Raw genomic sequence first — 26,488 nt, 5'->3', positions numbered from 1 at the left:
GATTTCAGTGGCGGCTACTTTGCATGCTTTCGGTTTTGAGGTAAGTAAACCGATAAAACTAGGTCCCTAATTGACATCCTAACTAATGTTAATTGGTAGTTATGGTTGATTATCACAAAGCCGTCGATCTTTATAGCTTTGGAGTTGCTTATTAATACATAACACCACGGACACACTACGACTGTTTTCAATGACTGCTGCTTTCGGTTCAAACTAAAGAGAATGGCCTTGTGCATGAGACCATTTTGGTATTAGAGCGGAATTTCAGATTCAGTGAACAGCATCGTGGCGAATGGCTACCCCTTGCCTACTTTAAATAACGTTCAAAACAATTTCATGTAGACATTGGGCTTGCAGAGAAATAGTTGTCAAAACTTAAAAGGCATACTTATAATATAACAGTTTTATTTGCTATAAAAAGGCCGGAAAAAAATATTACAAAAAAAGAAGGGACTTATTAATTTGATGGGCATTTCTTTTCAATTCCTTGACGTTAACTGATGGCACTGCAGTTACACTATGTCACATCATATCACTTATAGAATGTTGGAGCATGTCAGAAGCCAGAGTTCTTTAATATCTGTTTGTGATTTCATTTGACAACCCGGACTGGAAAAAGCAATCTGCCCCTGTTTTACCCTTCTGTGTCTTCTCAGCACCATCCTACCCTATCCCCCATACAGAGTACCTTTTGTTTGCTTTATTGACATATATATGTTACCCATATATGTCACAATTAGGGTTGTGGCAAGCCATCCTGATGCAAGCACTGGGGCACTAGTTTAGTCATGTAAGCAAACAAGGTGTGAACCACATGTTATCAGCTTAACCCTTTAATTTAGGGTAAGAGGACCTGTGTGACACATAGGGTACCCTAGTCTATCATCATCCTCTGGCAATGTAATGGATATACTTAATTAATGATTAGCCTGTGATGATAATCAGGGTCCATCGATTTATAAGCAAACACTGGTTAAAGTTAATTTACTTGCTTTTGCTGTTTCCATTTATTTATTATTCTTTGAATTGCAATTTTTTTCTTTGATTTCAATAAAGCTTTGATATGATAATAATACTTCACGTATGAATGAAAGTCCGATTTACCTAAGCATAGTGAACACAACAGAAAGAATGGTAAAACTGAAAAATTGTTTAATAATTATTGCAAGAGAATAATATGCTTGAAATTATGATTTGAAGGAAAGGCGTTTTAACAGAGATCATGTCATGTAGCGGGTGTATTTTGTATCATATAAGACAAAACCGCTGGGTTCTTTTCCAAAATTTAATCACTGATCGATGTAAAATAGACACTCTGAAATATACAATATAGCTTAATCAAACACTCTCAAATTCACAAATATCTTGTTACATACTCATTACTCAACAATTCATACTTCTTTCATAGACTTGTTACATTTCACATAGTCAAACTATGTCATTACTTTTACACTTGAATAAAAAATAAGATTCAATAAAATACTTCTAATAATTAAAACCTGACCATTCTAATTAGAGTAAAATAACACTTACAACACGTATAGTGCGCTAATGTACAATGTCACAGTCGCACCACTCCACAATATTACCACATCGTTGTTACAAGTTACGGCGCAACTACAACCAATGAATAACCTGATATTACAATTTATGTAATATCTTAAGAAACACATAACGCTTATAAATCCATCAATTACATGATTTATGGATAATACAATACATACATGTTCACACCTAATACTATTCTGAACGTTCAGTTATATATAAAAATATTACTGCTGCAATTACATTCTTCATAAATACAAACACTCGACGGGACGAATATAAAAGAAATACCAAATAGAAACAACTAGAAAGAAATAAAGCTAGAGGAAACTTAACGGAAAGATGAAATCTAAAGAGCCAAAACATTTGAACGACCGTCACAGAAGACGGCGGAGATTCAAATGTACCCGATAAAAGAAAGAGACAAAAGACACATACCCAGGAGAAACTTTGGACCAATGAAACAACACGTCCAAGTCCGTCACATGTCACATGTCCAGTTGGACAGTAAACAGTACTCACGTACACAAGTACATACATACACACTACACAAAGAGACGCGCTCGCCAATACGTATAAACATGCGCAGGTAAAACGTGACACTAACGACGTGTCCACGAAAACATAATAATACATGTATATAACCAGTACATTATATATATATATATATACTACAATACAAAATATAGCTACTAACTACAGCAAACATTGCCAATATGAAATATCACATAAATATGACATAACATGAATGTTACAAGTTATACAATATATGACAGACAAAATATGACCCTATTACAGATGCTATAGGAGCAATGCTGAGGCATATATATGTGCCCTTATCATATAATTAAGAGTGCCCCATTGACAACCCTGCATGTGGTAAGGGCCCCTTTTTTCTTTGGCTACCATGCTCTCATAAGGACCTGGGAGAAAGGCTAATACAAAATGATTGGTTTACAGTTGTAGCCAACCAAAATGATGGTTGAAGATGGCAATGACTTTGGAGATCTGCAGCAGCAGGCTGAGCAACTTACAGCAGAGATGGAAAGTGGAACAGATCTGCCTCGAGTATCCCGTAACCTTACTCAGATTCTAGAGGCAGGACAACGACTCCTGTCCAAAGTTGCACCGATAAGCCAGGACTCTACTGATGTCAAGGCGTAGGTTTACTCTTACACAGGCCACCATAAGTTGGCCTTAGCTGGCATTGACTTCAGTGTTATTGTCAAAGCTGTATTGTATTTGTAATGGCAATCACAGAATTTCACACCATGAAGTGACTTGGTATCAAGTAACTATTATTGTATATGCTGATAAATGAAAATAGGTGTGGCAGATGTAGGCAATGTCTTATTAAGCAAATAGGTGCTTGTGATTACTGAATTAACACTTTGATGCCACATGTAATGTGATCTTATTCTGCCTTCAAAATATACATCTTCATTGGATTAACATAACGGGGGCAAAGAAACTCCTGTGGTCATCTGTATTCCAAGAGAAAGTGGATATGAATGACTACACACATTATTGTATCAATTTTAAATTAAAATTAACTAACTGAAATGATTGAAAATCGTTGCCAAAATTGTAAGTCTGAATGTGGTCTTAATAAAATGTGTGAAAAATATGCTTTTGATAGCTCCATCTTGCTGGGAACAAAAGGCTATGATGTACCAAGGATAGCCCAGAAGTTGGAAGGTCTCAGTGCAGCAAAGTCTTTTGAGCCTTTAGAACCCATCAGAGATACAGATATAGAGGTACATATATTCTGACAAATTTTGATAGAAAGTTCCTTATTTCCTGTTTGACACAGAAATTTGATTCCAATCTCTTTGAGTATGAGTTTTTTCCTGTCAATTTTATAATGAAAATTTACATATAGAAAAAAGAATTGGTGTTATGTTTTCTTGGACATAATAATACATAACCTCGCAGAAGTAAGATGAACTTTTTATTGATACAACAGATATACACATATTGTTTAATATGGATTGAGCCTGGCTGTATCATATGGTTTACAGCATATGGATAAATGAAAGAAAGAAAAAATCATGGGAATAAAACCGCTTTCAAAATTAATGTTTATTTTTTTCAGAGCTTTTTAAGAAATGAAAGAGAAAATGCTCTCCTGGCAGTTATTGAACAGACTCGGAAAAATGTGAGCAATTGAAATTTGAATTGTTTGAAGAAGATTTGATGTATCTTGTGTCATAGTTTATAAACATTTGATATGTTCAATTTTTCGAACGTGGATAGATCTTGATGTAACAGGGCAAATTGATGATTAAAAGGAATTTACTCCCAAAAAGACCCAGGAATGAGTCATTTTAGTTTGTATCAGGTTAGATAAATTAACACTAGTAAACTTATGTATTTTGTAGCAATCTAATTTTCACATTTTTTATGTTGAATGTTTTGCGCTAAAATATGATTGCAGTTGTATGTTGATTGTATAACTACTTTTGTGGATATACTTATTCATCATTGGGCTAATTTACCACAAAAAAAAATACTTTGCTGGTAAATATTGAATGTGCCAAGTTAAGTATGTTTTCAGTACTAAATGTATTAAAAAATGTAACTATTTGATAAAAAGCATTTACATTCCAAAGTTTTGTTTTCGGTGATGGAAGTACTAAGGACTAGCAATTATAATAATAACTTCATTTTATTAAACATGATTCTATGGCCTCCATTGCAGTGCTATGTAAATTCCCCCCACCTCACCCCCACCCAATGTAACAATGGCTGTTAACTATCCCAGATATTCATTCCAGACATTTGAGGAGACTGAGAAAAGACACTGGGAGTGTATGGAGAGTGAATGGGAACGTGAGAAGCAGAAGATTCTCAACTCATTAAGGGGCCTTGGGCAGGATACACTCGACTTCCAGCCAGAGTCAGAGGTAAGGCATCGGATATCAGTATGAAATAATATGTATACCAATTAGTTACTTTATAGGCTAAACAAAGGCATATTGTATTGTTTTGATTTTATTTTGAAGAGTTTCCTGGCAGATCCAGTCAATATGCAGGGCCGTAGTAGCCTGGACAACATCGAAGCAGCATACGCTAGACAGGTACTGTGTTGGTTAGGGAATGAGAGAGAAGATCTTCCAAAAAAGGGTTTTGATTGAAAAAAGGCACATTCCTGTTTTTAGGATGTATGAATGATGTATGATCAAAATTTCTGAAAAAAAAAATTTTTATTCTGAGCTTTTTTTTTTTTTGTTTTTTTGTTTTTTTTTAAGGTAAAATTTTAGAAAGGTAATTTGAAAAAAAGTGCTGCTGTATTTCAGATGTTGCTACTGGTTATAGGAGATGTTAATGAAGAAGTCTTTTTCTCAAAAATTATTCTTCAATTTTTCTTTAATAACAAATTTTTGTGTTATTTTCCGGGTGATTTTTTCAAACAAATTTCATTCATATTTGAATGTAATAGGATACTGAGAAATAGTACAAAATGTGAAATTGCTAAATTTCTGTCTGTATTTACAAGCTCAAATCTGCATACAGTTTATACCCTCTTGCGAGTCAAATCTGACTTTCATGAACCCGTAATTTTAGCAAAATATTTCTACTGTCCATTTTTAAACATTCTGAAAAAGATCATCCTATTTCATCTGGTTAAAAAAAAGTTTCAGAATTAAACTGTAATATTTCCATGATTTAACATTAATAGAGAAAGATTTTGAAAGTAATGTTATCTTGCCTAAACATTTCCCTGATCCAGTGAATGAACAAAAGTAATTTGATACATTTTGGATTTTTTAGATTATTGAGACAACCATATGATCACTTTCTGATCATTGTTGATGTTACACTAGACAAAATTATCTCCGAAAAATAAAAATGACGAGTTGAAAAATCAAGTATTGTTGTGTAGAAAATGATGAGAAGATAAATCCTGACTATGGTGAACCTTTCTGTTGTACAGGTATTCCAGTACAACGAACAAATCGTACAAGGTAGTGTGAGACCTTTTCTTGTCGACATGTTTCTGGATGTGGCGAAAAAATTGGACGACAAGGTATGAAGTAGATGTGCAAAAATTTCATTTTAACAATTTTCTGTAGAATTATTCCTTGTGTAGAATATACCTAATACAATAAAATGAGAGTATTGTGTTAGCTTTCCTGAGATAGATTCTTTTAGAATAAAAATTCCATTTAAAAAAAAAAAGTAATCTAAGTTAAAGGTAAGAAAGATACTGATTAGAATATGAATGACTCATCGGCTGAAAGGCAAAGTCTATTCAATAAATACATCAATACAAATTCACTCAGAATTTACTTTTTTTGCCTCAGATTTGGTAGAATTGTTTAAAGTATTGGTTGAAGAATGATGCTTCATTATTGTTATCACAAATGAATAGTATGACAATTGTTTTAGATATGACTAAATATTTTTTATTATTATTTTTTCCACATTAATATAAACTAAAACCTGCTAATTCATTTTCGTAAGAATTTAATCATAAGAGGTCTGTATGTGGTTTATATTTTGGTATTGCCTTCTTCATGTCTTTCCAATTTCCCACAGTACATTACCGATATATACATGATTAAGGAGACACAGTATTAATTAATTACAACATTTTCTTGTGTTTTTACAAAAGCAAAAATCATGTTATCCATAGTTAAGATACTAAGTGCCAATGTTATTCTTCTGAAAATTCTAGGTAATAGAAGTATTGTAGATTAAAATTACAAAAAAAAAAAGATAATATTACTGCAGTGGAGAATGCATTCATTTTCTATCAATATTACACAAACTTTCAGCTGATTATGTGATTGATTAAGAACAATAGAAAGTCTGTCTGATTTAAATGATAATGGATTATGGATTTTAACCGATATCCCATCACTGGAATAAAACTTCCATAAATCTAATGAAAATGTAGTAATTGTTTCATATTATTGATTGTTTTTAGGGATGTGTCAAATGTTTTTACTGTTATTTGATTGGATAATAAAAATCAAACCCAGGGAAACTCCTTGATGATAAGTTTAGATCGAGGGGAGCAACAGGTTGTCAGATTAATCTCGCATGCAGGTGACTGCCGTTTTGGAGTTGATATTGCAAAACTTTGTAAGTGTTTCTTGGCCCACTAGTGAATGACAAGGAATGAAATTATTATCAAAGATACAGAGCCGCAATGTGAACAAACTATCAGAATGCTGGATATAAACTTAGGAAAGCTCATCCTCCAAAATAGAATTTTCCAACCATATGTATATGTATATCAGTTTCAAGCATCAACTATATCTCCAAAAGTTTATATTTTTGTTTCAGCATGTAGTTGATTTATGGGAAATGGTGAAATGCATGGTGGAGGTTCCTCTGGTGTTGACCAGTAGTATTGGTCAAACTCGTTCTGACTACAGGACACACATGGCTTTTGTGGACAAGGCTCGCGACTACCTAGAGACGCAGTAAGTATGACTCATGCTGACTATACAGAACATACATGGTATTTGTCGACATTGCAAGGAAATAAAAAGGACTTGATATTACAAGAGATGTTCACAAGTTTTGCTATATTTCTGATTTCAGATACAAAAAGTACATTACCACTACTATATATGGTAACCTCCAGCAGGCCCAGCTAGGGGGCATCCCTGGTACTTACAACTTGGTCCGCAGTTTCCTCAATGTCAAACCTCCTACATTTAGAGGCCTTGAGGTGAGTGTCAGTGCTGATAATTAAAGATATGGCACAAGCTATCTGGAGGGACCTCTTCTGTCATTAAATTGTGGTATTAACAATATTTCTTTTTTCCGATTTAAATGAAATGTTAAAAAAAATGAATGTGAGCATATCTCAAATTTTCGTGTATGTGCTTAGAGTAGATTTTTAGCTTGCCTAGTCCGAAGGCCCAGGTAAGCTATAGGGATACTGTGGCTTCCATCGTCCATCCATTTATCATCAGTCATCTGTCAGCTTTTCCTATAAATTGCAACTAGTCATGAACAACTGAGTGAATTTTAATCAAATTTGGTCTGAATCATTGCGAGGAGAAGTGAAATTAGTTTTGTGTAAACATTGGGTCTTAGCATCCTGGAGCCAAATGGGTGGAGCCTGATAGGGAACATTTGTTTAATTTTCATTGAAAATAATTCAAACTCTGTTTTCCATTTTGACATTGGCATTACAAGTACAATGTAGTTAAAAGTTATTATACTTTGTAAACAAACATGTACAATGTACTTAAAAGTTATCATACTTTGTAAACATGTACTTGAAAGTTATCATACTTTGTAAACAAACATGTACAATGTACTTAAAAGTTATCATACTTTGTAAACAAACATGTACAATGTACTTAAAAGTTATCATACTTTGTAAACAAACATGTACAATGTACTTAAAAGTTATCATACTTTGTAAACAAACATGTACAATGTACTTAAAAGTTATCATACTTTGTAAACAAACATGTACAATGTACTTAAAAGTTATCATACTTTGTAAACAAACATGTACAATGTAGTTAAAAGTTATCATACTTTGTAAACAAACATGTACAATGTAGTTAAAAGTTATCATACTTTGTAAACAAACATGTACAATGTACTTAAAAGTTATCATACTTTGTAAACAAACATGTACAATGTAGTTAAAAGTTATCATACTTTGTAAACAAACATGTACAATGTAGTTAAAAGTTATTATACTTTGTAAACAAACATGTACAATGTACTTAAAAGTTATCATACTTTGTAAACAAACATGTACAATGTAGTTAAAAGTTATTGTTCTTTGTAAACAATGTAACTGCTTTACTAAGCTTACTGTGAAGAATATTACGTCTCTTGTATGAAAAAAAATAGTTTTTTGGGGAAAAAGCAAAATAAGAGGAAATTTGTTTTTGGAAAAAAAAATGCATCAAGAAACGTGCATTCTTGTCAATAAAAACTTGAGATTGAATGAAACTCCCAGTTGATTCAGGTTTACTTGTTTATTTCATATATTGTTGGCTGTTGCAGGATGAGACAGTTGATGGACACCCTACTTGGGCAATGGTATACTATTGTTTGCGATGTGGAGATCTTCAAGCAGCACAGCAAGTCGTTGACAAGGCAGCGTATGTACCATGTTACTTGATTATTGACAGAAAAATCATTTATCTCTTTTAATAAACCTCTATATCAATATTTTGATATAAACTATCGTAAAATTAGCTGTTCTTGATAGCTGAAATTTTCATGATTTTTTAAAAAGCTTGAAACAAAATAAATGATTTTATGAAATGGACAAGGATTTTCTCATGATTTCATTTCATGGTGTCTTTTTTTTAGCAATTTCAATCCCTCCTTGAAAATAGCAAAAATTGAAATCCCTCAAAAGTTATGATCTTCATAGCATATGTTTTATGATAAACTCATTTCTCTAAGATTGATAAGATTAAAAAATGACATCATCTTATTACAGACACAATGTTGGTGATTTTACATCATTTCTACAAGAGTATATAGCCAGTGAGGACCACAGGTAAGTGGAGTCAAATTGCCAACAGGTGTCATGTATTGATAATCAATGATCTTATCCAGATCATTTTCTCCAATATGTTACTGAGTTTTATCATTTTATGGGGGAGGCATATAGTGTTACCCATGTGTGTCTGATCCATCCTGTCACACCATATTTTAAATCAATATTACATCTTGAAAACAATACAGGAGATTTGGTTTATACCAAGCGCATGATATCATATTAATAAGTTCTACATCTGATCTAATTCTGGTTTGAATATAGACATAGGTTTTCATCTTATGATAAAACAATTATTGACCTGATTTAAGGGTATCCAAGGTTTTATTTACCTGAGAAGGTGATACAGTTGAACTTCGTTAATTTGAACTTGGTAAACTTGAATACTCTACTTAACTCAAAGTACTTTGTCAGGCCAGGCAAAATTCTATCTTTATCCTAATGATAAAGACTTGGAAAACTTGTAAAAACTGTAATAATTTGAAGTAAATGTTTGGTCCTGTAAATGAAAATTTTACTAGAAAGTACCTCTTAACACAAAGTTCCAAATTTTAGCCATAAATAACACATTTGAAAAATTAAAAACACTTCTGATGAAGTGTTACAACAAATTGTCTCAGTGACATTATTATTGTAGGACACCCAATGTCCCGTTATCGCTTCAGTTTGTAAATAGAGAATCTGTCTTTATATTGTCTTCATAAAACCCATGTTCATATTATGAATCTGATTCATCGAATATAGATTAACAGTAAAACAGTACTTACAGAAAGCCATTTATTAACACTCAAAGCTCACGACAATTTGACATGGAAATGTGGGTCACAATGTTCTGTCACACTGAACTTACCTGTCTATCGTAAATCACAACCTTGGTCTGGTACTCTGGTAAATGTTTTCACGTTTCACCTTGATGGCTTTTATATTAATAGAGATAGCTAATGTGATATGTCAGTTACGATTGGATGATATTGAGGTGTCAAGTGTCTCAGTTTTAAGTGTCTTATTTTATAGTTTTTGCTTTTGTGCAACTTGTAGTGCTTATTTAATATCTTTAACTAAGTTATCACTCAAACTGTGATTCTCTGTCAGTTGTATATTTGCACACCTCTATTTTCGCTTGGAAACATCATCTGTTTACAGTGAGGTCTGAGCTAACTTTCGCATGTAAATGTTGTGTTATCATTTGTTTATTTTGTGTAAAATTAAACATGTATTACCTTGATAAAGCTACATGAACTTTTGAATAAATTGCTGACATCGTTTATCAACACACTCATTTTTCAGTAATTTGACATGCATATCAGTAAATCAATGACCCAAATGAAATCATTTTTGTTTGTTTCTGAAGGTTATATATTAGTAGGGGTATACAAAATCTTACAATTTGTTAACTCAAATACTCTTGATGACTCAAATATTTTTTCATGACTCCAGTGACTCTGAATTTGACTATTTCCTGAAGCCAGGGGCCACAAGAAATATATAAATTTTTTTGGTTAATAAATCCTTCTATTTGTCAGAAAACAGATCAATGATTGTTCATTATTCCGATTAATCAAGTGTAACCTTGGTTTTAAATATATGCATTGAATGAGGAGACAGCATTGTTTCTAGACAAATACTGGCAGCACTCAGTAGATGTCCCCTTATACTTGATGATTTCAAGTGTCTTCTACTTTCAGTCTTGTATGTGAACGTTGATTAAACAAGTACTTTTTCTCTGAAGATCCTTTTGTCTTGTATTACTAGCAATTTATTAAAATCCATATAATGTACTTTATTTTGCAGATTAAGTTCCAGTACAGAAACAAAGATACATCTACACTATAGAAGGATAGTAAAGAATGGAACTGATCCTTTCAAACGGTATACATCTCTATTTCACCAGATTTAGCAACTATTAAAGTAGATAACTTTGTCAGGCTACATGTTGCAGTCTCTTAATGGTTAAATGCTTTAGATTGTAAGAAATCATGATACTTTACGAATTTCTTTCAAATTTGCCACAGTTCCTATTCCTTATAAACCATCGGCATCTATTTGGTTAAAATGTAGTTCTTGTCAATTTATGGATCTATCAATTTATATATAGTTGTTTACAGATAATGTGGGGACATATCTGCTGTTTCTACTATAAACTGGAGACTGCTAACTTATGGTTTAGGATGAGTGATTGCTATAGATGTTATTTATCTGGAGAGTGACAGGTCTTTTTTACTTACAGGGCAGTATATTGTGTGATAGGCCGATGTGACTACGAGGAGAACCACTCTGACATTGCTGACAAGATAGACGACTACCTGTGGATAAAGTTATCCCAGATACAACTAGACCCTGACCCTGTGAGTCAAGACCAGTTCACGCTACAGAAACTACAGACCATGTTGTATGAGGATTTTGGTGAGTTTTTTCGTCACTGCCAATAGGATGTCTACATTTTGGTTTTCACTGTAAACAGGATTTTTATATATCACTGGAAACATGATATCTGTGTATCTATATGTCACTGTAAACAGGATTTCTATATATCACTGGAAACAGGATTTCTATATATCACTGGAAACAGGATATCTATGTATCACTGTAAACAAGATTTCTATATATCACTGTAAACAGGATATCTATATATCACTGGGAACAGGATTTCTATATATCACTGTAAACAGGATTTCTCTATGTCACTGGAAACAGGATATCTATATATCACTGTAAACAGGATTTCTATATATCTATATGTCACTGGAAACAGGATTTCTAGATATCTATATATCACTGGAAACAGGATATCTATATATAACTGTAAACAGGATTTCTATATATCTATGTCACTGGAAACAGGATATCTATGTATCACTGTAAACAGGATTTCTATATATCACTGTAAACAGGATATCTATATATAACTGTAAACAGGATTTCTATATATCTATATGTCACTGGAAACAGGATATCTATGTATCATTGTAAACAGGATTTCTATATATCACTGTATATCAAACAGGATATCTATATATCACTGTAAACAGGATATCTATGTATCACTGTAAACAGGATTTCTATATATCACTGTAAACAGGATATCTATATATCACTGGAAACAGGATATCTATGTATCACTGGAAACAGGATATCTATATATCACTGTAAACAGGATATCTATGTATCACTGTAAACAGGATTTCTATATATCACTGTAAACAGGATTTCTATATATCACTGGAAACAGGATATCTATGTATCACTGTAAACAGGATATCTATATGTCACTGGAAACAGGATTTCTATATGTCACTGGGAACAGGATTTCTAGATATCTATATGTCACTGGAAACAGGATATCTATATATCACTGGAAACAGGATTTCTATATATCTATATGTCTCTGGAAACAGGATATCTATATATCACTGGAAACAGGATTTCTATATATCTATATGTCACTGGAAACAGGATTTCTCTATGTCACTGGAAACAGGATATCTATATATCACTGTAAATAGGATTTCTATATATCTATATGTCACTGGAAACAGGATATCTATATATAACTGTAAACAGGATTTCTATATATCTATATGTCACTGGAAACAGGATATCTATGTATCACTGTAAACAGGATTTCTATATATCTATATGTCACTGGAAACAGGATTTCTATATATCTATATGTCACTGGAAACAGGATTTCTCTATGTCACTGGAAACAGGATATCTATATATCACTGTAAATAGGATTTCTATATATCTATATATCACTGGAAACAGGATATCTATATATAACTGTAAACAGGATTTCTATATATCTATATGTCACTGGAAACAGGATATCTATGTATCACTGTAAACAGGATTTCTATATATCACTGTAAACAGGATATCTATATATAACTGTAAACAGGATATCTATATATCACTGTAAACAGGATTTCTATATATCACTGTAAACAAGATATCTATGTATCACTGTAAACAGGATTTCTATATATCACTGTAAACAGGATATCTATATATCACTGGAAACAGGATATCTATGTATCACTGGAAACAGGATTTCTATATATCACTGTAAACAGGATTTCTATATATCACTGTAAACAGGATTTCTATATATCACTGTAAACAGGATTTCTATATATCACTGGAAACAGGATATCTATGTATCACTGTAAATAGGATATCTATATGTCACTGGAAACAGGATATCTATATATCACTGGAAACAGGATTTCTATATATCTATATGTCACTGGAAACAGGATATCTATATATCACTGGAAACAGGATTTCTATATATCTATATGTCACTGGAAACAGGATATCTATATATCACTGGAAACAGGATTTCTATATATCTATATGTCACTGGAAACAGGATTTCTATGTATCTATATCTATATATCACTGTAAACAGGATATCTATATATCACTGTAAACAGGATTTCTATATATCTATATGTCACTGGAAACAGGATTTCTATAGGTCACTGGAAACAGGATATCTTCTTGTTACTGGAAATATGATTTCTATATGTCACTGTGTCATTGGAAAAAAATTTTTTATGCCTCAGGAAACTTGTGTTGACTACTATATTTGGTACAAATGATCAGTACCTTCTATCAAAGATCACGTTTGAACACTTCATATTCAAATATTTAAGATCTTCTGTACAATGTTTTATCGTTAACCTCAATCAGAATTGATATACCTTTGGTATGTTTACACAATATCATTGTAAACATTGTACAAATTCATCATCAATTAGTAAAGTTTGAGGTAATTGTCAAAAGTTGTTTTGATTTGTAGTTTTCATTTGTTATCCAGGTGAGAGTTACTTCAATGGATACCAGCAGCCATACCTGTATTTTCAGGTGTTAATCCTCACAGCTCAATTTGAAGCAGCCATCGAGTTTATGTCCCGAATTGATAAGCTTCTTTGTCACTCGGTCCATGTGGCTCTAGTTTTGTACGAATTGAAGATGTTGATGCTGGCTTCTTCCAATCAGTCACAGCTCTGTAAGTATTCAACAATTTCAGTTTGTAAATGTGTTACTGGTTTGAATAACATGGCCTAGTGATTTAAAGAAGCCCCTTGACTTGATAGGCTGTGTATCTGGCATGCATCAAGAGAAAAAAAAAGTGAGGATGATTTTGAAGATTTCATAATTTGATATGCTATATTATGATATGCAAGTTTGCTGAAATGTTTGTGTGGAGGAGGAGGATGGAACTCATTCATAAATTTGTTTTACAGAAAGAAAAAAAAAATACAAAAAATAGTTCAACAGAATCTTCATTCAAACTCAACTTCGAAGGAAATAGGGTAAAATATAAACAAAAGAAAGACTTGCATGCAGACTCCTTAAACAGTACATGAATAAGACCAGATGTTTAGAAAGGAAAAGCATCTTCTACTTCATTAATAACACTCATGATGAAAGTCCTGGTCAATCAAAGTAATTTATTTCATATTTTCAAGTGAAAACCAGTATAATAGTCTTTGTTTTATCTTATTGCAGTAACCAAGGAAGCAGCAGATGAACAGCCAATGAGGCGACTGAATTTTGTACGCCTCATTACCATGTACACACGGAAATTTGAGGCCACTGACAGTCGAGAAGCACTACAGTATTTCTACTTCCTCAGGTCTGTAATGCTATCATATCTTACCCATACATTACAAGCCATTTTACTTTTGTTAAGCACATTGGGTTATTTTTAGGCTTTAACTGCTGTATTACTAAGGTATTTTTTTACTTTTACTTCTCCAGAAAAATACACATACCATTTAGTTTTATTTAAATCAACAAAAACAGCTTTAACAAAGAAATGCTGCTTTACCTGTAAATCAGACTCAAAGATAATGTATATTATAAACAGGGACACATTGTAATTAATTGATTAATTATACACAGGGTGTACCATGGTAATCAATTAATTATACACAATGATTGTCATTTTAATTAATGAATTATTTACAGGGATATCATTGTAATTATTAAATTATACACAGGGATACCATTGTAATTGTTAAATTATACACAGGGATACCATTGTAAATATTAAATTATACACAGGGATACCATTGCAATTATTAAATTATACACAGGGATGCCATTGTAAATATTAAATTATACAAAGGGATATCATTGTAATTATTAAATTATACACAGGGATGCCATTGTAATTATTAAATTATACACAGGGATACCATTGTAATTATTAAATTATACACAGGGATACCATTGTAATTATTAAATTATACACAGAAAAGATATCATATTTGATTAATTATTTACAGGGATACCATCGTAATTAATCAATTATACGGACTGATTATATTCGAATTAATCAATTATACTTAGGGATTATATAGTAATTAATCAATTATACAGAGGGATTATATAGTAATTAATCAATTATACATAGGGATTATATAGTAATTAATTAATTATACAGAGGGATTATATAGTAATTAATTAATTATACATAGGGATTATATAGTAATTAATTAATTATACAGAGGGATTATATAGTAATTAATTAATTATACATAGGGATTATATAGTAATTAATTAATTATACAGAGGGATTATATAGTAATTAATTAATTATACAGAGGGATTATATAGTAATTAATGAATTATACATAGGGATATCATTGTTATTAATAAGGTTTCTAATAACTGCTGATGGCTAAGTACAGTAAAATTTTATAACATGGCACATTTGATATTGTTTGACTTTTGTTTTGCACATTTTGAGATTTTAGGGGTAGCCAAATCAGAGATGGTCACAACATTTGTTGTTTTGTATTTTGCCCACAGGGACTTAAGAAGTGGACAAGGGGAGAACTTATTCATGTCATGTGTTAGTGAGCTTGTACTGGAAACACGGGAAGTGAGTTTTACATTACATAGTGTTAGTCTTGTTAATCATTAAAATTGAAGGTTAAAGTGATTTATAATTTTTTTGAAAAAATCAATTGCATGTAAGCATGAAAAACCTTAAAGAGCATTTTCCAGTTAGTTAAAATTATCTTTAGATAAAGTATAACAGGCTTATAAAGATATTCTATTTTCCAGAGAAAGGAATATTCAGTACAAAGGAAAAATTATGACTGCAGGACATCATATTAATCAGTGGTTTAACTTAAGTAACACTATAATTATAAAAAGCACCATTTTACATTGATCATTGTGTAGATAGTAGATGAATAAATTCTAATGTTATATCTGAGGAAATATAATATTAAGCATGATCTGAGCATAAATATTTCTTTAAACATGTAATGTGGTTCTTTTCAATTTCCAGTTCGAGATGTTGCTTGGGAAGATTGAACGTGATGGGACACGACGGGTAAGTAAAAAGTCCAAAACAGTGCATATAATTGTAAATCAGTCGCCTTGTGAAACTTTTAAAACTTGAATAAGAACAAGACAAGGCGACCATTGACTATAAACCTTTATGTAGTGTAAACAATATGCAATCAGGCTATGAAGATTTACATTAATTAGGATTGCAGTAATTTACATTGATAAGATGCTGACTTTGTCTGAAATATAGTGTAATGAATACTAGAAAAAAGAATTTTTGACTTTTGTGAGATGAGGGGGATGGATCGTTACACTTCTTTTTGAAGTGAAAGTGTTATTTTCATCAAGAAGATGATATTACAATTAAATTGCCCCATCAACTGAAATCGATGATTATTATTGCAAAATATAACTCACACTCATGATAATTTTATTTAGTGACCTGATATATTGTTATTCTCATTAGATATAATTGCACGAAAGGGACAAATGAACTTGCGGCTAATTCATCAATTTAATTTACAATGTCATCTGAAATAAGTAATTGTTGTATTAACAAATATTGTGTTGCTGATTGCAGCCAGGAGCCATAGATAAATTTCATGGTGACACGCAGAAGATCATAGAACTGGTGGCTAAAGATACTGAGAGTAAAGGCCTGTTCGAGGATGCTGTTAGGCTGTATGATCTAGCTAAGGTGAGAAAGACCTAAGGTCTGTTTGAGGATGCTGTTAGGCTGTATGATCTAGCTAAGGTGAGAAAGACCTAAGTTCTGTTTGAGGATGCTGTTAGGCTGTATGATCTAGCTAAGGTGAGAAAGACCTAAGGTCTGTTTGAGGATGCTGTTAGGCTGTATGATCTAGCTAAGGTGAGAAAGACCTAAGGTCTGTTTGAGGATGCTGTTAGGCTGTATGATCTAGCTAAGGTGAGAAAGACCTAAGGTCTGTTTGAGGATGCTGTTAGGCTGTATGATCTAGCTAAGGTGAGAAAGACCTAAGGTCTGTTTGAGGATGCTGTTAGGCTGTATGATATAGCTAAGGTGAGAAAGACCTAAGGTCTGTTTGAGGAGGTTGTTAGGTTGTATGATCTAGCTGAGGTGAGGGAGAATAAAGGTCTGTTTGAGGAGACTGTTAGGTTGTGTGATCTAGCTGAGGTAAGGGAAACCTAAGGTTCTGTTTGAGGATGCTGTTAGGCTGTATGATCTAGCTAATGTGAGAAAGACCTAAGGCCTGTTTGAGGATGCTGTTAGGCTGTATGATCTAGCTAAGGTGAGAAAGACCTAAGGTCTGTTTGAGGATGCTGTTAGGCTGTATGATCTAGCTAAGGTGAGAAAGACCTAAGGTCTGTTTGAGGATGCTGTTAGGCTGTATGATATAGCTAAGGTGAGAAAGACCTAAGGTCTGTTTGAGGAGGTTGTTAGGTTGTATGATCTAGCTGAGGTGAGGGAGAATAAAGGTCTGTTTGAGGAGACTGTTAGGTTGTGTGATCTAGCTGAGGTAAGGGAAACCTAAGGTTCTGTTTGAGGATGCTGTTAGGCTGTATGATCTAGCTAATGTGAGAAAGACCTAAGGCCTGTTTGAGGATGCTGTTAGGCTGTATGATCTAGCTAAGGTGAGAAAGACCTAAGGTCTGTTTGAGGATGCTGTTAGGCTGTATGATCTAGCTAAGGTGAGAAAGACCTAAGGTCTGTTTGAGGATGCTGTTAGGCTGTATGATATAGCTAAGGTGAGAAAGACCTAAGGTCTGTTTGAGGAGGTTGTTAGGTTGTATGATCTAGCTGAGGTGAGGGAGAATAAAGGTCTGTTTGAGGAGACTGTTAGGTGTGATCTAGCTGAGGTAAGGGAAACCTAAGGTTCTGTTTGAGGATGCTGTTAGGCTGTATGATCTAGCTAATGTGAGAAAGACCTAAGGCCTGTTTGAGGATGCTGTTAGGCTGTATGATCTAGCTAAGGTGAGAAAGACCTAAGGTCTGTTTGAGGATGCTGTTAGGCTGAATGATCTAGCTAAGGTGAGAAAGACCTAAGGTCTGTTTGAGGAGGTTGTTAGGTTGTATGATCTAGCTAAGGTGAGAAAGACCTAAGGTCTGTTTGAGGATGCTGTTAGGCTGTATGATCTAGCTAAGGTGAGAAAGACCTAAGGTCTGTTTGAGGAGACTGTTTGGCTGTATGATCTAGCTAAGGTGAGAAAGACCTAAGGTCTGTTTGAGGATGCTGTTAGGCTGTATGATCTAGCTAAGGTGAGAAAGACCTAAGGTCTGTTTGAGGAGGTTGTTAGGTTGTATGATCTAGCTAAGGTGAGAAAGACCTAAGGTCTGTTTGAGGATGCTGTTAAGTTGTATGATGAAGCTGAGGCGAGATAGAGTAGAGGTATATTTGATGATGTTGATAATCTAGCTGAGGTGAGGGAGACCTAAGTTCTGTTTGAGGAGGTTGTTAGGTGGTATGATCTAGCTAAGGTGTGGGAGACCTAAGTTCTGTTTGAGGAGGTTGTTAGGTGGTATGATCTAGCTAAGGTGTGGGAGACCTAAGTTCTGTTTGAGGAGGTTGTTAGGAGGTATGATCTAGCTGAGGTGTGGGAGACCTAAGAACTGTTTGAGGAGGTTGTTAGGAGGTATGATCTAGCTGAGGTGTGGGAGACCTAAGTTCTGTTTGAGGAGGTTGTTAGGAGGTATGATCTAGCTGAGGTGTGGGAGACCTAAGTTATGTTTGAGGAGGTTGTTAGGAGGTATGATCTAGCTGAGGTGTGGGAGACCTAAGAACTGTTTGAGGAGGTTGTTAGGTGGTATGATCTAGCTAAGGTGTGGGAGACCTAAGTTCTGTTTGAGGAGGTTGTTAGGTGGTATGATCTAGCTAAGGTGTGGGAGACCTAAGTTCTGTTTGAGGAGGTTGTTAGGAGGTATGATCTAGCTGAGGTGTGGGAGACCTAAGAACTGTTTGAGGAGGTTGTTAGGAGGTATGATCTAGCTGAGGTGTGGGAGACCTAAGTTCTGTTTGAGGAGGTTGTTAGGAGGTATGATCTAGCTGAGGTGTGGGAGACCTAAGTTCTGTTTGAGGAGGTTGTTAGGAGGTATGATCTAGCTGAGGTGTGGGAGACCTAAGAACTGTTTGAGGAGGTTGTTAGGTGGTATGATCTAGCTAAGGTGTGGGAGACCTAAGTTCTGTTTGAGGAGGTTGTTAGGTGGTATGATCTAGCTAAGGTGTGGGAGACCTAAGTTCTGTTTGAGGAGGTTGTTAGGAGGTATGATCTAGCTGAGGTGTGGGAGACCTAAGAACTGTTTGAGGAGGTTGTTAGGAGGTATGATCTAGCTGAGGTGTGGGAGACCAAAGTTCTGTTTGAGGAGGTTGTTAGGAGGTATGATCTAGCTGAGGTGTGGGAGACCTAAGAACTGTTTGAGGAGGTTGTTAGGAGGTATGATCTAGCTGAGGTGTGGGAGACCAAAGTTCTGTTTGAGGAGGTTGTTAGGAGGTATGATCTAGCTGAGGTGTGGGAGACCTAAGTTATGTTTGAGGAGGTTGTTAGGAGGTATGATCTAGCTGAGGTGTGGGAGACCTAAGTTCTGTTTGAGGAGGTTGTTAGGAGGTATGATCTAGCTGAGGTGTGGGAGACCTAAGTTATGTTTGAGGAGGTTGTTAGGAGGTATGATCTAGCTGAGGTGTGGGAGACCTAAGAACTGTTTGAGGAGGTTGTTAGGTGGTATGATCTAGCTAAGGTGTGGGAGACCTAAGTTCTGTTTGAGGAGGTTGTTAGGTGGTATGATCTAGCTAAGGTGTGGGAGACCTAAGTTCTGTTTGAGGAGGTTGTTAGGAGGTATGATCTAGCTGAGGTGTGGGAGACCTAAGAACTGTTTGAGGAGGTTGTTAGGAGGTATGATCTAGCTGAGGTGTGGGAGACCTAAGTTCTGTTTGAGGAGGTTGTTAGGAGGTATGATCTAGCTAGCTGAGGTTCTGTTTGAGGAGGTTGTTAGACTGAGGTGTGGGAGACTAAGTTATGTTTGAGGAGGTTGTTAGGAGGTATGATCTAGCTGAGGTGTGGGAGACCTAAGAACTGTTTGAGGAGGTTGTTAGGTGGTATGATCTAGCTAAGGTGTGGGAGAGGAGGTTGTTAGGAGGTATGATCTAGCTGAGGTGTGGGAGACCTAGGAGGTTGTTAGGAGGTGTTTGAGGTGTGGGAGGTTGTTTGAGGAGGTTGTTAGTATGATCTAGCTATGTGGGAGACCTAAGAACTGTTTGAGGAGGTTGTTAGGTGGTATGATCTAGCTAAGGTGTGGGAGACCTAAGAACTGTTTGAGGAGGTTGTTAGGTGGTATGATCTAGCTAAGGTGTGGGAGACCTAAGAACTGTTTGAGGAGGTTGTTAGGTGGTATGATCTAGCTAAGGTGTGGGAGACCTAAGTTCTGTTTGAGGAGGTTGTTAGGTGGTATGATCTAGCTAAGGTGTGGGAGACCTAAGTTCTGTTTGAGGAGGTTGTTAGGTGGTATGATCTAGCTAAGGTGTGGGAGACCTAAGTTCTGTTTGAGGAGGTTGTTTGGTGGTATGATCTAGCGAAGGTGTGGGAGACCTAAGTTCTGTTTGAGGAGGTTGTTAGGTGGTATGATCTAGCTGAGGTGTGGGAGACCTAAGTTATGTTTGAGGAGGTTGTTAGGTGGTATGATCTAGCTAAGGTGTGGGAGACCTAAGTTCTGTTTGAGGAGGTTGTTAGGTGGTATGATCTAGCTAAGGTGTGGGAGACCTAAGTTCTGTTTGAGGAGGTTTTAAAGCTGTATAATCTAACTAGGATAAGTAAGATGTAAAGTCTGTTGAAGTATGTTGTTATATGGTATCATCTTGAAAATTGTAATTGTAGTATAACATATGATAGATATGCTTTTGAATTTGATTACCAGAAACATGACAAGGTGCTGGAGATCTTGAACAAACTGATCAGTCAGGTAGTGTCCCAGTCAAACTCACCTCAGTCAGCACGGGATCGGCTACGCAATTTGGCCATTGGTATGGCAGAGAGGTAAGTTAACTCCTTTGGTTATTTTCATTGGAAAACACCAAGGGCCTTTTCATTGATGCAGATAAATGATTCATCTGCACTCTAAGTTTTGCCGCGTAGCATTACATCAAACTCTGCATCTTATTTCATTAAGATGGTAGTAGGACAGCGTCAAATTCCTAAATGTCACATTTGACAACTTGTGCAACTTTATTTAACAATGATACTTACAAGCATGAGAGGATTAATTTATTTCTGTCAGATATTTCCTGGTTTTATGTGTAGAATTTGCATGATATCCTGATATAGAGATTATTGATTATTGCTGTCTTACAGATACAGGTCTGAGGGTGTGGAAGGCAATCGTTCCAACACCAGCACATTCTTCCTCCTTCTTGATCTTCTCACTTTCTTTGACTTCTACCACGCTGGCAACATGGATGAAGGCCTCTCAGTAAGTTGTCCTTATGTAATCCACTGTTGTGTGCAACATTGAACATTTGCAGATTTTGTTATTTCCTGTATGAAGCTGATATGTTTTTGAACATATATATATCTTCTCAGAAGAATTGAGTTTTGGTTTGTGTTTCAATTGTTTTATTCATCTGTTATTTCATTTTCTGAGGATAATATTCTAAACAATTGGAAGTCATTTAGATTTTGAGTGAAATATTATTAGAAGTATAAAATAAATGATGAAAATGATTTCAAGAGAAACTGTGTATACTTATTTGACATACAAAAATATAGTACAAGTACCATTTTCTGTTTCATGAGAAAATATAGTTTTTAATGAAAAATAAACTGGAAGATCGAAATTTCCACAGCAGTCGTTCACATTTAGAACTAAGATATTACAGGATGTGACATTTCAATGCACAAGGACTTGTGAAATCAGTTGTAATACAAGATAAAACACATTTTATGGTATTGTTTTACGTGATGTTTCAAACTATTCTTCTTAGGATGGCCAACTACATAAACCAGCCCATTAATACATCTTCAGCCTATAAATTTGTATTTAGGCTTGTACGTCAGATGTTTTATGTGTGGATAAAACATTAGACATTGTTAGTTACCAACAACTGTAATAACAAAGATATGTCAGTTACTACAGACAAAGAACTATTTCTGGGACATTAAAGGTCATTACATATAAACCTCAGAGTCTTTGGTCTTCTTTATGTGTTAGTGTTATGATGGTTGTTACAGGTGATGAAACAGTTGCAGTTACTTCCCCTTACAGCGGATGCTGTAGAACAGAAAGTGAACTCATTCCGACATTACACAGATGAGGTAATGCTTTTTGCTAATTTCATGTTAATTATGGTGGTATATCACATCTATGAATTTCATTAAACTTATTTATGCGCCTACCTGTATCCGTCCGTCATGTTACCGTCTGTTATCAGTTGGTATAATTTCTTGAGTATCTCTTTACAGATGTAGGTTATATATACTCCATAGTGTCAGAACACTTAATTCTACTCCTGATCATATTCTGGTTCTTAAAACAACCTGGGCATCATGTCTTATAGTCATTTTCTCTTTGTGTTCAAGTTTGGAATTACTTCCAGAATATAAAAAGATATTGTATTGCATCATTGTAGAATAGCTGTTGTCCATGTAAGATTGATTTTGATTAATTAAGGTAAATAATTTTCTTATGTTTGTTGTTTCAGGTGCGTAGATGTTTACCTGATATACTGTTAGCTACAATGAACATTTTACATCACCAATACAAAAATGCCAAGTAAGTTGAAAAAAGATCACTGTACATTATATTCTTGCCAGTGAAACATTAGAAATTTTACTTCCTGAAGATAGCAGTTTTGATTTTGAGTGCTTTCAGAATTACCTTTATTGCATTAGCCTAAGAGAATGTAATGTGTTATATTAAACTAGTAGTTTTGATTGTAATGGGGATAGTTCATTCACCTCCAACCCCCTCCGGCCCCACCCCCCTGCTTTATTGTAATTTTGTATACAGAATGTGACACTTACAGATAAGAACTGTTATAATCTTACTTTCAGTTTAAATTTGAATTAATACAACCCTAAGCAAAATACCAATACCATTTTATCTTAATGTTATTTGAAACACAAAAATAGAAAATATACTTGTCTAATTTTGTTTGGTTTCAGTTAATTTCATAAAAGTCAAATCTAGGAGGTAGATTGTTTGTGCATAGTATGATTTATGTTAATAATTTCTGAAGGTGTATCATTTTGTCAAAGTGAAAATAGTGACATTTTATTAAAATTTTTCGGAAACAATTGATTGATTTTCTTTCAGAAATACTGCTCCACAAAGTCCAGTAACAGGCAGAGGGTCAAGAGCAGGTGACGGTGGAAAGGAAACGGTGAGTGTCTTATTATATTTGAATTGGCACAACTTACAGTTGTATTCTCAGATATTTGAATTGATAATTTCTGCTGTTGCAGTTTATTTTATGGAGATCATTATCATCAGATGGGAAATAAGACAAAAGACAATTTATGTTTCAGTTCCTGAATTTTCTGAGAAGTCAGGCTCGCGCGCTGATCATGTTTGCTGGAATGTTGCCATACAGACTTCCAGGAGACACAAATGCACGACTCGTCCAGATTGAGGTCCTCATGAACTAGTATACATCACGTTTTAGAGGTCATAAGGTCAAAGATGTTTGGTGCAATAATACACTCTTCAGTGCCACAAGAAATGTATTGAGAAATAGCTTCAGTAAAACCATACTTAAATCACAGTATAAACAAATACCATTTCGTGTATTAAGCCCACGGGACAAACTAATAATGTCCGACTCAAATGAGGAAGTTAAGATTTATTACACAATAGTGATATAGCATTATTTGGTATTTCTGCTGAAAACACAATTGATGTGGGTGGCCTTTAAACAGGACACCTTACATAGATACATTTTTTATTGTTAATCTCAGATTATTTGAACAAAAGTATGTTGATTCAGAAATGTATGCTTGGTTACATTTTAAACAGTAAATTAGACTCTCTGTTCTGGATATAATTTAGTTGTTTATATCAATTTAAATTTGCTGATGCAAAATGATCTTTAAAGCATTCATATTTTTCACTGGATACATTGAATAACATAAACTAGCGATCAGAATGGACGATCTTGAATATGCTGTCGAGTAGCTGGTCAGTCATGGTTGTCTGTTTGTGGGAAGATATTTCCTTAGTTTTGACTTGGGATTTACAATGGTATAACTCGAGGTGCCTATATTTGTAAGAAACATTTTGAAAATATTGTTAAAAACATTTGACGAAAGCTAAATCTACACATTTTATATCATCATCATAAAACAGTTGACTTGTATTATTTAATGTGTATTAGGGTTTATGTGATAACATGTTAATCAAGTGGATGTGACGTTAAGTGAGCAACACATTGTGGCAGATTTCTACTGTGTGTAAGGGTTTGTAGGATAAAATGCTGGTAAAGTGGATGTGCAATTCAGTGAGCGACACATTGTGGGAGATTTCTAATGTTTGTATGGGTTTGTGTATCATGTTAGTGATAAAGCAAGTGACACTTTCATATGTGCGTTTGTGTGTGTGTGTGTGTGTGTGTGTGTGTGTGAGGGTGTGTGTGTGTGTGTGTGTTTGTATGGAATTGGGGCTGCAAGTGTTTGAGATTGGTTAAGTGAATGAATTGCTTTATGGATTTAGTGTAAATATGTCACAATGACTAGTGTATTTTAAGTTTAAACATTACTGAACTTGTGAAATTACTAACATTTTGTCAAAAAGATCTCATTGATCTGTTGGGATATTTCATTTTTGAAATCTGCTTCACTCTGGTATATTTCATGATATAAGGCTCATGGTGAAGGCCAATAGTTTGTTTTATGTTTCAATAAAACCTGACCAAACACAAAATTGTCTTTTAAAAAGAAAAAGGAAAACACAAAAATGGTAGACAGTGATACTATATATATATATATGGTTGTGTCGCTGCATAAATTGTGTCAGTTAAAATGTTACCCTGCTATCAGATACTGTCAAATAATATTTTTTGTGAGGCTAAAATTTTGAGGTTTGAGGTTTGCCAAAAATGTGCATCTTTGTTGACACATGATTTTGTAGTTAAATCTTGCTGGAAAAATGCACAAGTACTATTATCAACTTTTATCTGCATATCATTCATGGATATATAGTTCTGGATTTAGAGTACCCACAAATTTAACATAAATAAATCCCTAGTGAAAATTAATGATTTTAACAGTATTCAAGACTAGTCAACATGCACTAAATGATCAATTGATTTCTCTGCATTAAAATCTTAGGAATTCGAGACGATAACTATCTAGGACAGTGAAATATCATATTCTGAGATACTGTGAATTATTATATTACTGTGATGGGATGCAATTTGTTCAGTTCAAAACACGGTTATTTCACAAAATAAAGGAAAATATTTTATAATGCAATCTATGAAAGATACTTCACAAGATATTTCTATAATTCAATGATCTACTTTTTAACTATTTAGTAGAAATAGCTAAACAAGATCTGAACTATCTACTGCAAAATCATTAATATTTGTGGGAGTTTTATTTCCTATGATTTTGTTTGAACTTTTATTCCACAAAATTCATAAATCTGCAAACTGTTGAAATAAGCATAAGTGAATTTATTATGCTGAATTTCTCCAGCAAATAGTACTGTCTTGAAAAACCACATAAATTGATATATAATATTCCAGTATATCCATATTGGAGTAGTTGATGTTATACAAGTAAACAACACTTACTACAGTTGTGTTTACATTAAGGGATCTTTGACATTTTATCAGTGTATATGTAGTCTCTGTAAACAACAGGTCTGGTGACCATGTCGTGCTCTGTATAACAAAATAACAAATAGGAATTGAGTGTGACATATATAGAAACTTCACTATTATAAATACTGATACAGAGTCCTGTGATCAGAGTGACATCTGGTTGCAAATTTGAACACAAATGATGCTTGCAATGAGTTGGTTATTCAACAAATCAGGGTTCAGCTTTTAAATTAAGGCTTGCAAGAATATATTGGCATCATATTTGAAGATTTAATGATCAGAGAATGAAGAATACTTTAAAAACAGTTTATTGAGGTGACAATATGTAGATGTGATACATTCACATAAC

General features: G+C 34.1%; 1 protein-coding gene across 1 annotated transcript; it reads left to right on the top strand.

The window, feature by feature from the left end:
- The first annotated feature begins 8 nt into the window (after positions 1-8).
- On the top strand, positions 9-26,488 carry LOC132560458 (nuclear pore complex protein Nup93-like). Its single transcript, XM_060225119.1, has 24 exons — positions 9-40; positions 2,506-2,705; positions 3,185-3,302; positions 3,641-3,703; positions 4,323-4,451; positions 4,551-4,625; positions 5,483-5,575; positions 6,841-6,980; positions 7,102-7,231; positions 8,536-8,633; positions 8,981-9,040; positions 10,832-10,909; positions 11,268-11,443; positions 13,866-14,057; positions 14,561-14,687; positions 15,869-15,941; positions 16,356-16,400; positions 16,938-17,054; positions 21,240-21,358; positions 21,674-21,791; positions 22,550-22,633; positions 23,020-23,090; positions 23,634-23,700; positions 23,846-26,488. The coding sequence occupies exons 2-24, from the start codon at positions 2,521-2,523 to the stop codon at positions 23,963-23,965; spliced, it is 2,478 nt and encodes an 825-aa protein (XP_060081102.1). The 5' UTR covers positions 9-40; positions 2,506-2,520; the 3' UTR covers positions 23,966-26,488.

The sequence above is a fragment of the Ylistrum balloti genome, unplaced genomic scaffold, assembly GCF_031769215.1.
Source record: "Ylistrum balloti isolate Yb309-2 unplaced genomic scaffold, AGI_CSIRO_Ybal_v1 Utg371064, whole genome shotgun sequence".
Taxonomy (NCBI): domain Eukaryota; kingdom Metazoa; phylum Mollusca; class Bivalvia; order Pectinida; family Pectinidae; genus Ylistrum; species Ylistrum balloti.
The sequence above is the reverse complement of the archived record's forward strand: the minus strand, read 5'-3'. Positions and strand labels throughout refer to the sequence as shown.

Excerpts from the sequence above, each read along its gene's own strand:
- LOC132560458 (XM_060225119.1), top strand. The coding sequence starts at position 2,521 with ATGATGGTTGAAGATGGCAATGACTTTGGAGATCTGCAGCAGCAGGCT. Across the intron at positions 8,634-8,980 it reads CAAGTCGTTGACAAGGCAGC|ACACAATGTTGGTGATTTTA; the intron begins GTATGTACCATG and ends ATCTTATTACAG. Across the intron at positions 9,041-10,831 it reads ATAGCCAGTGAGGACCACAG|ATTAAGTTCCAGTACAGAAA; the intron begins GTAAGTGGAGTC and ends TTTATTTTGCAG.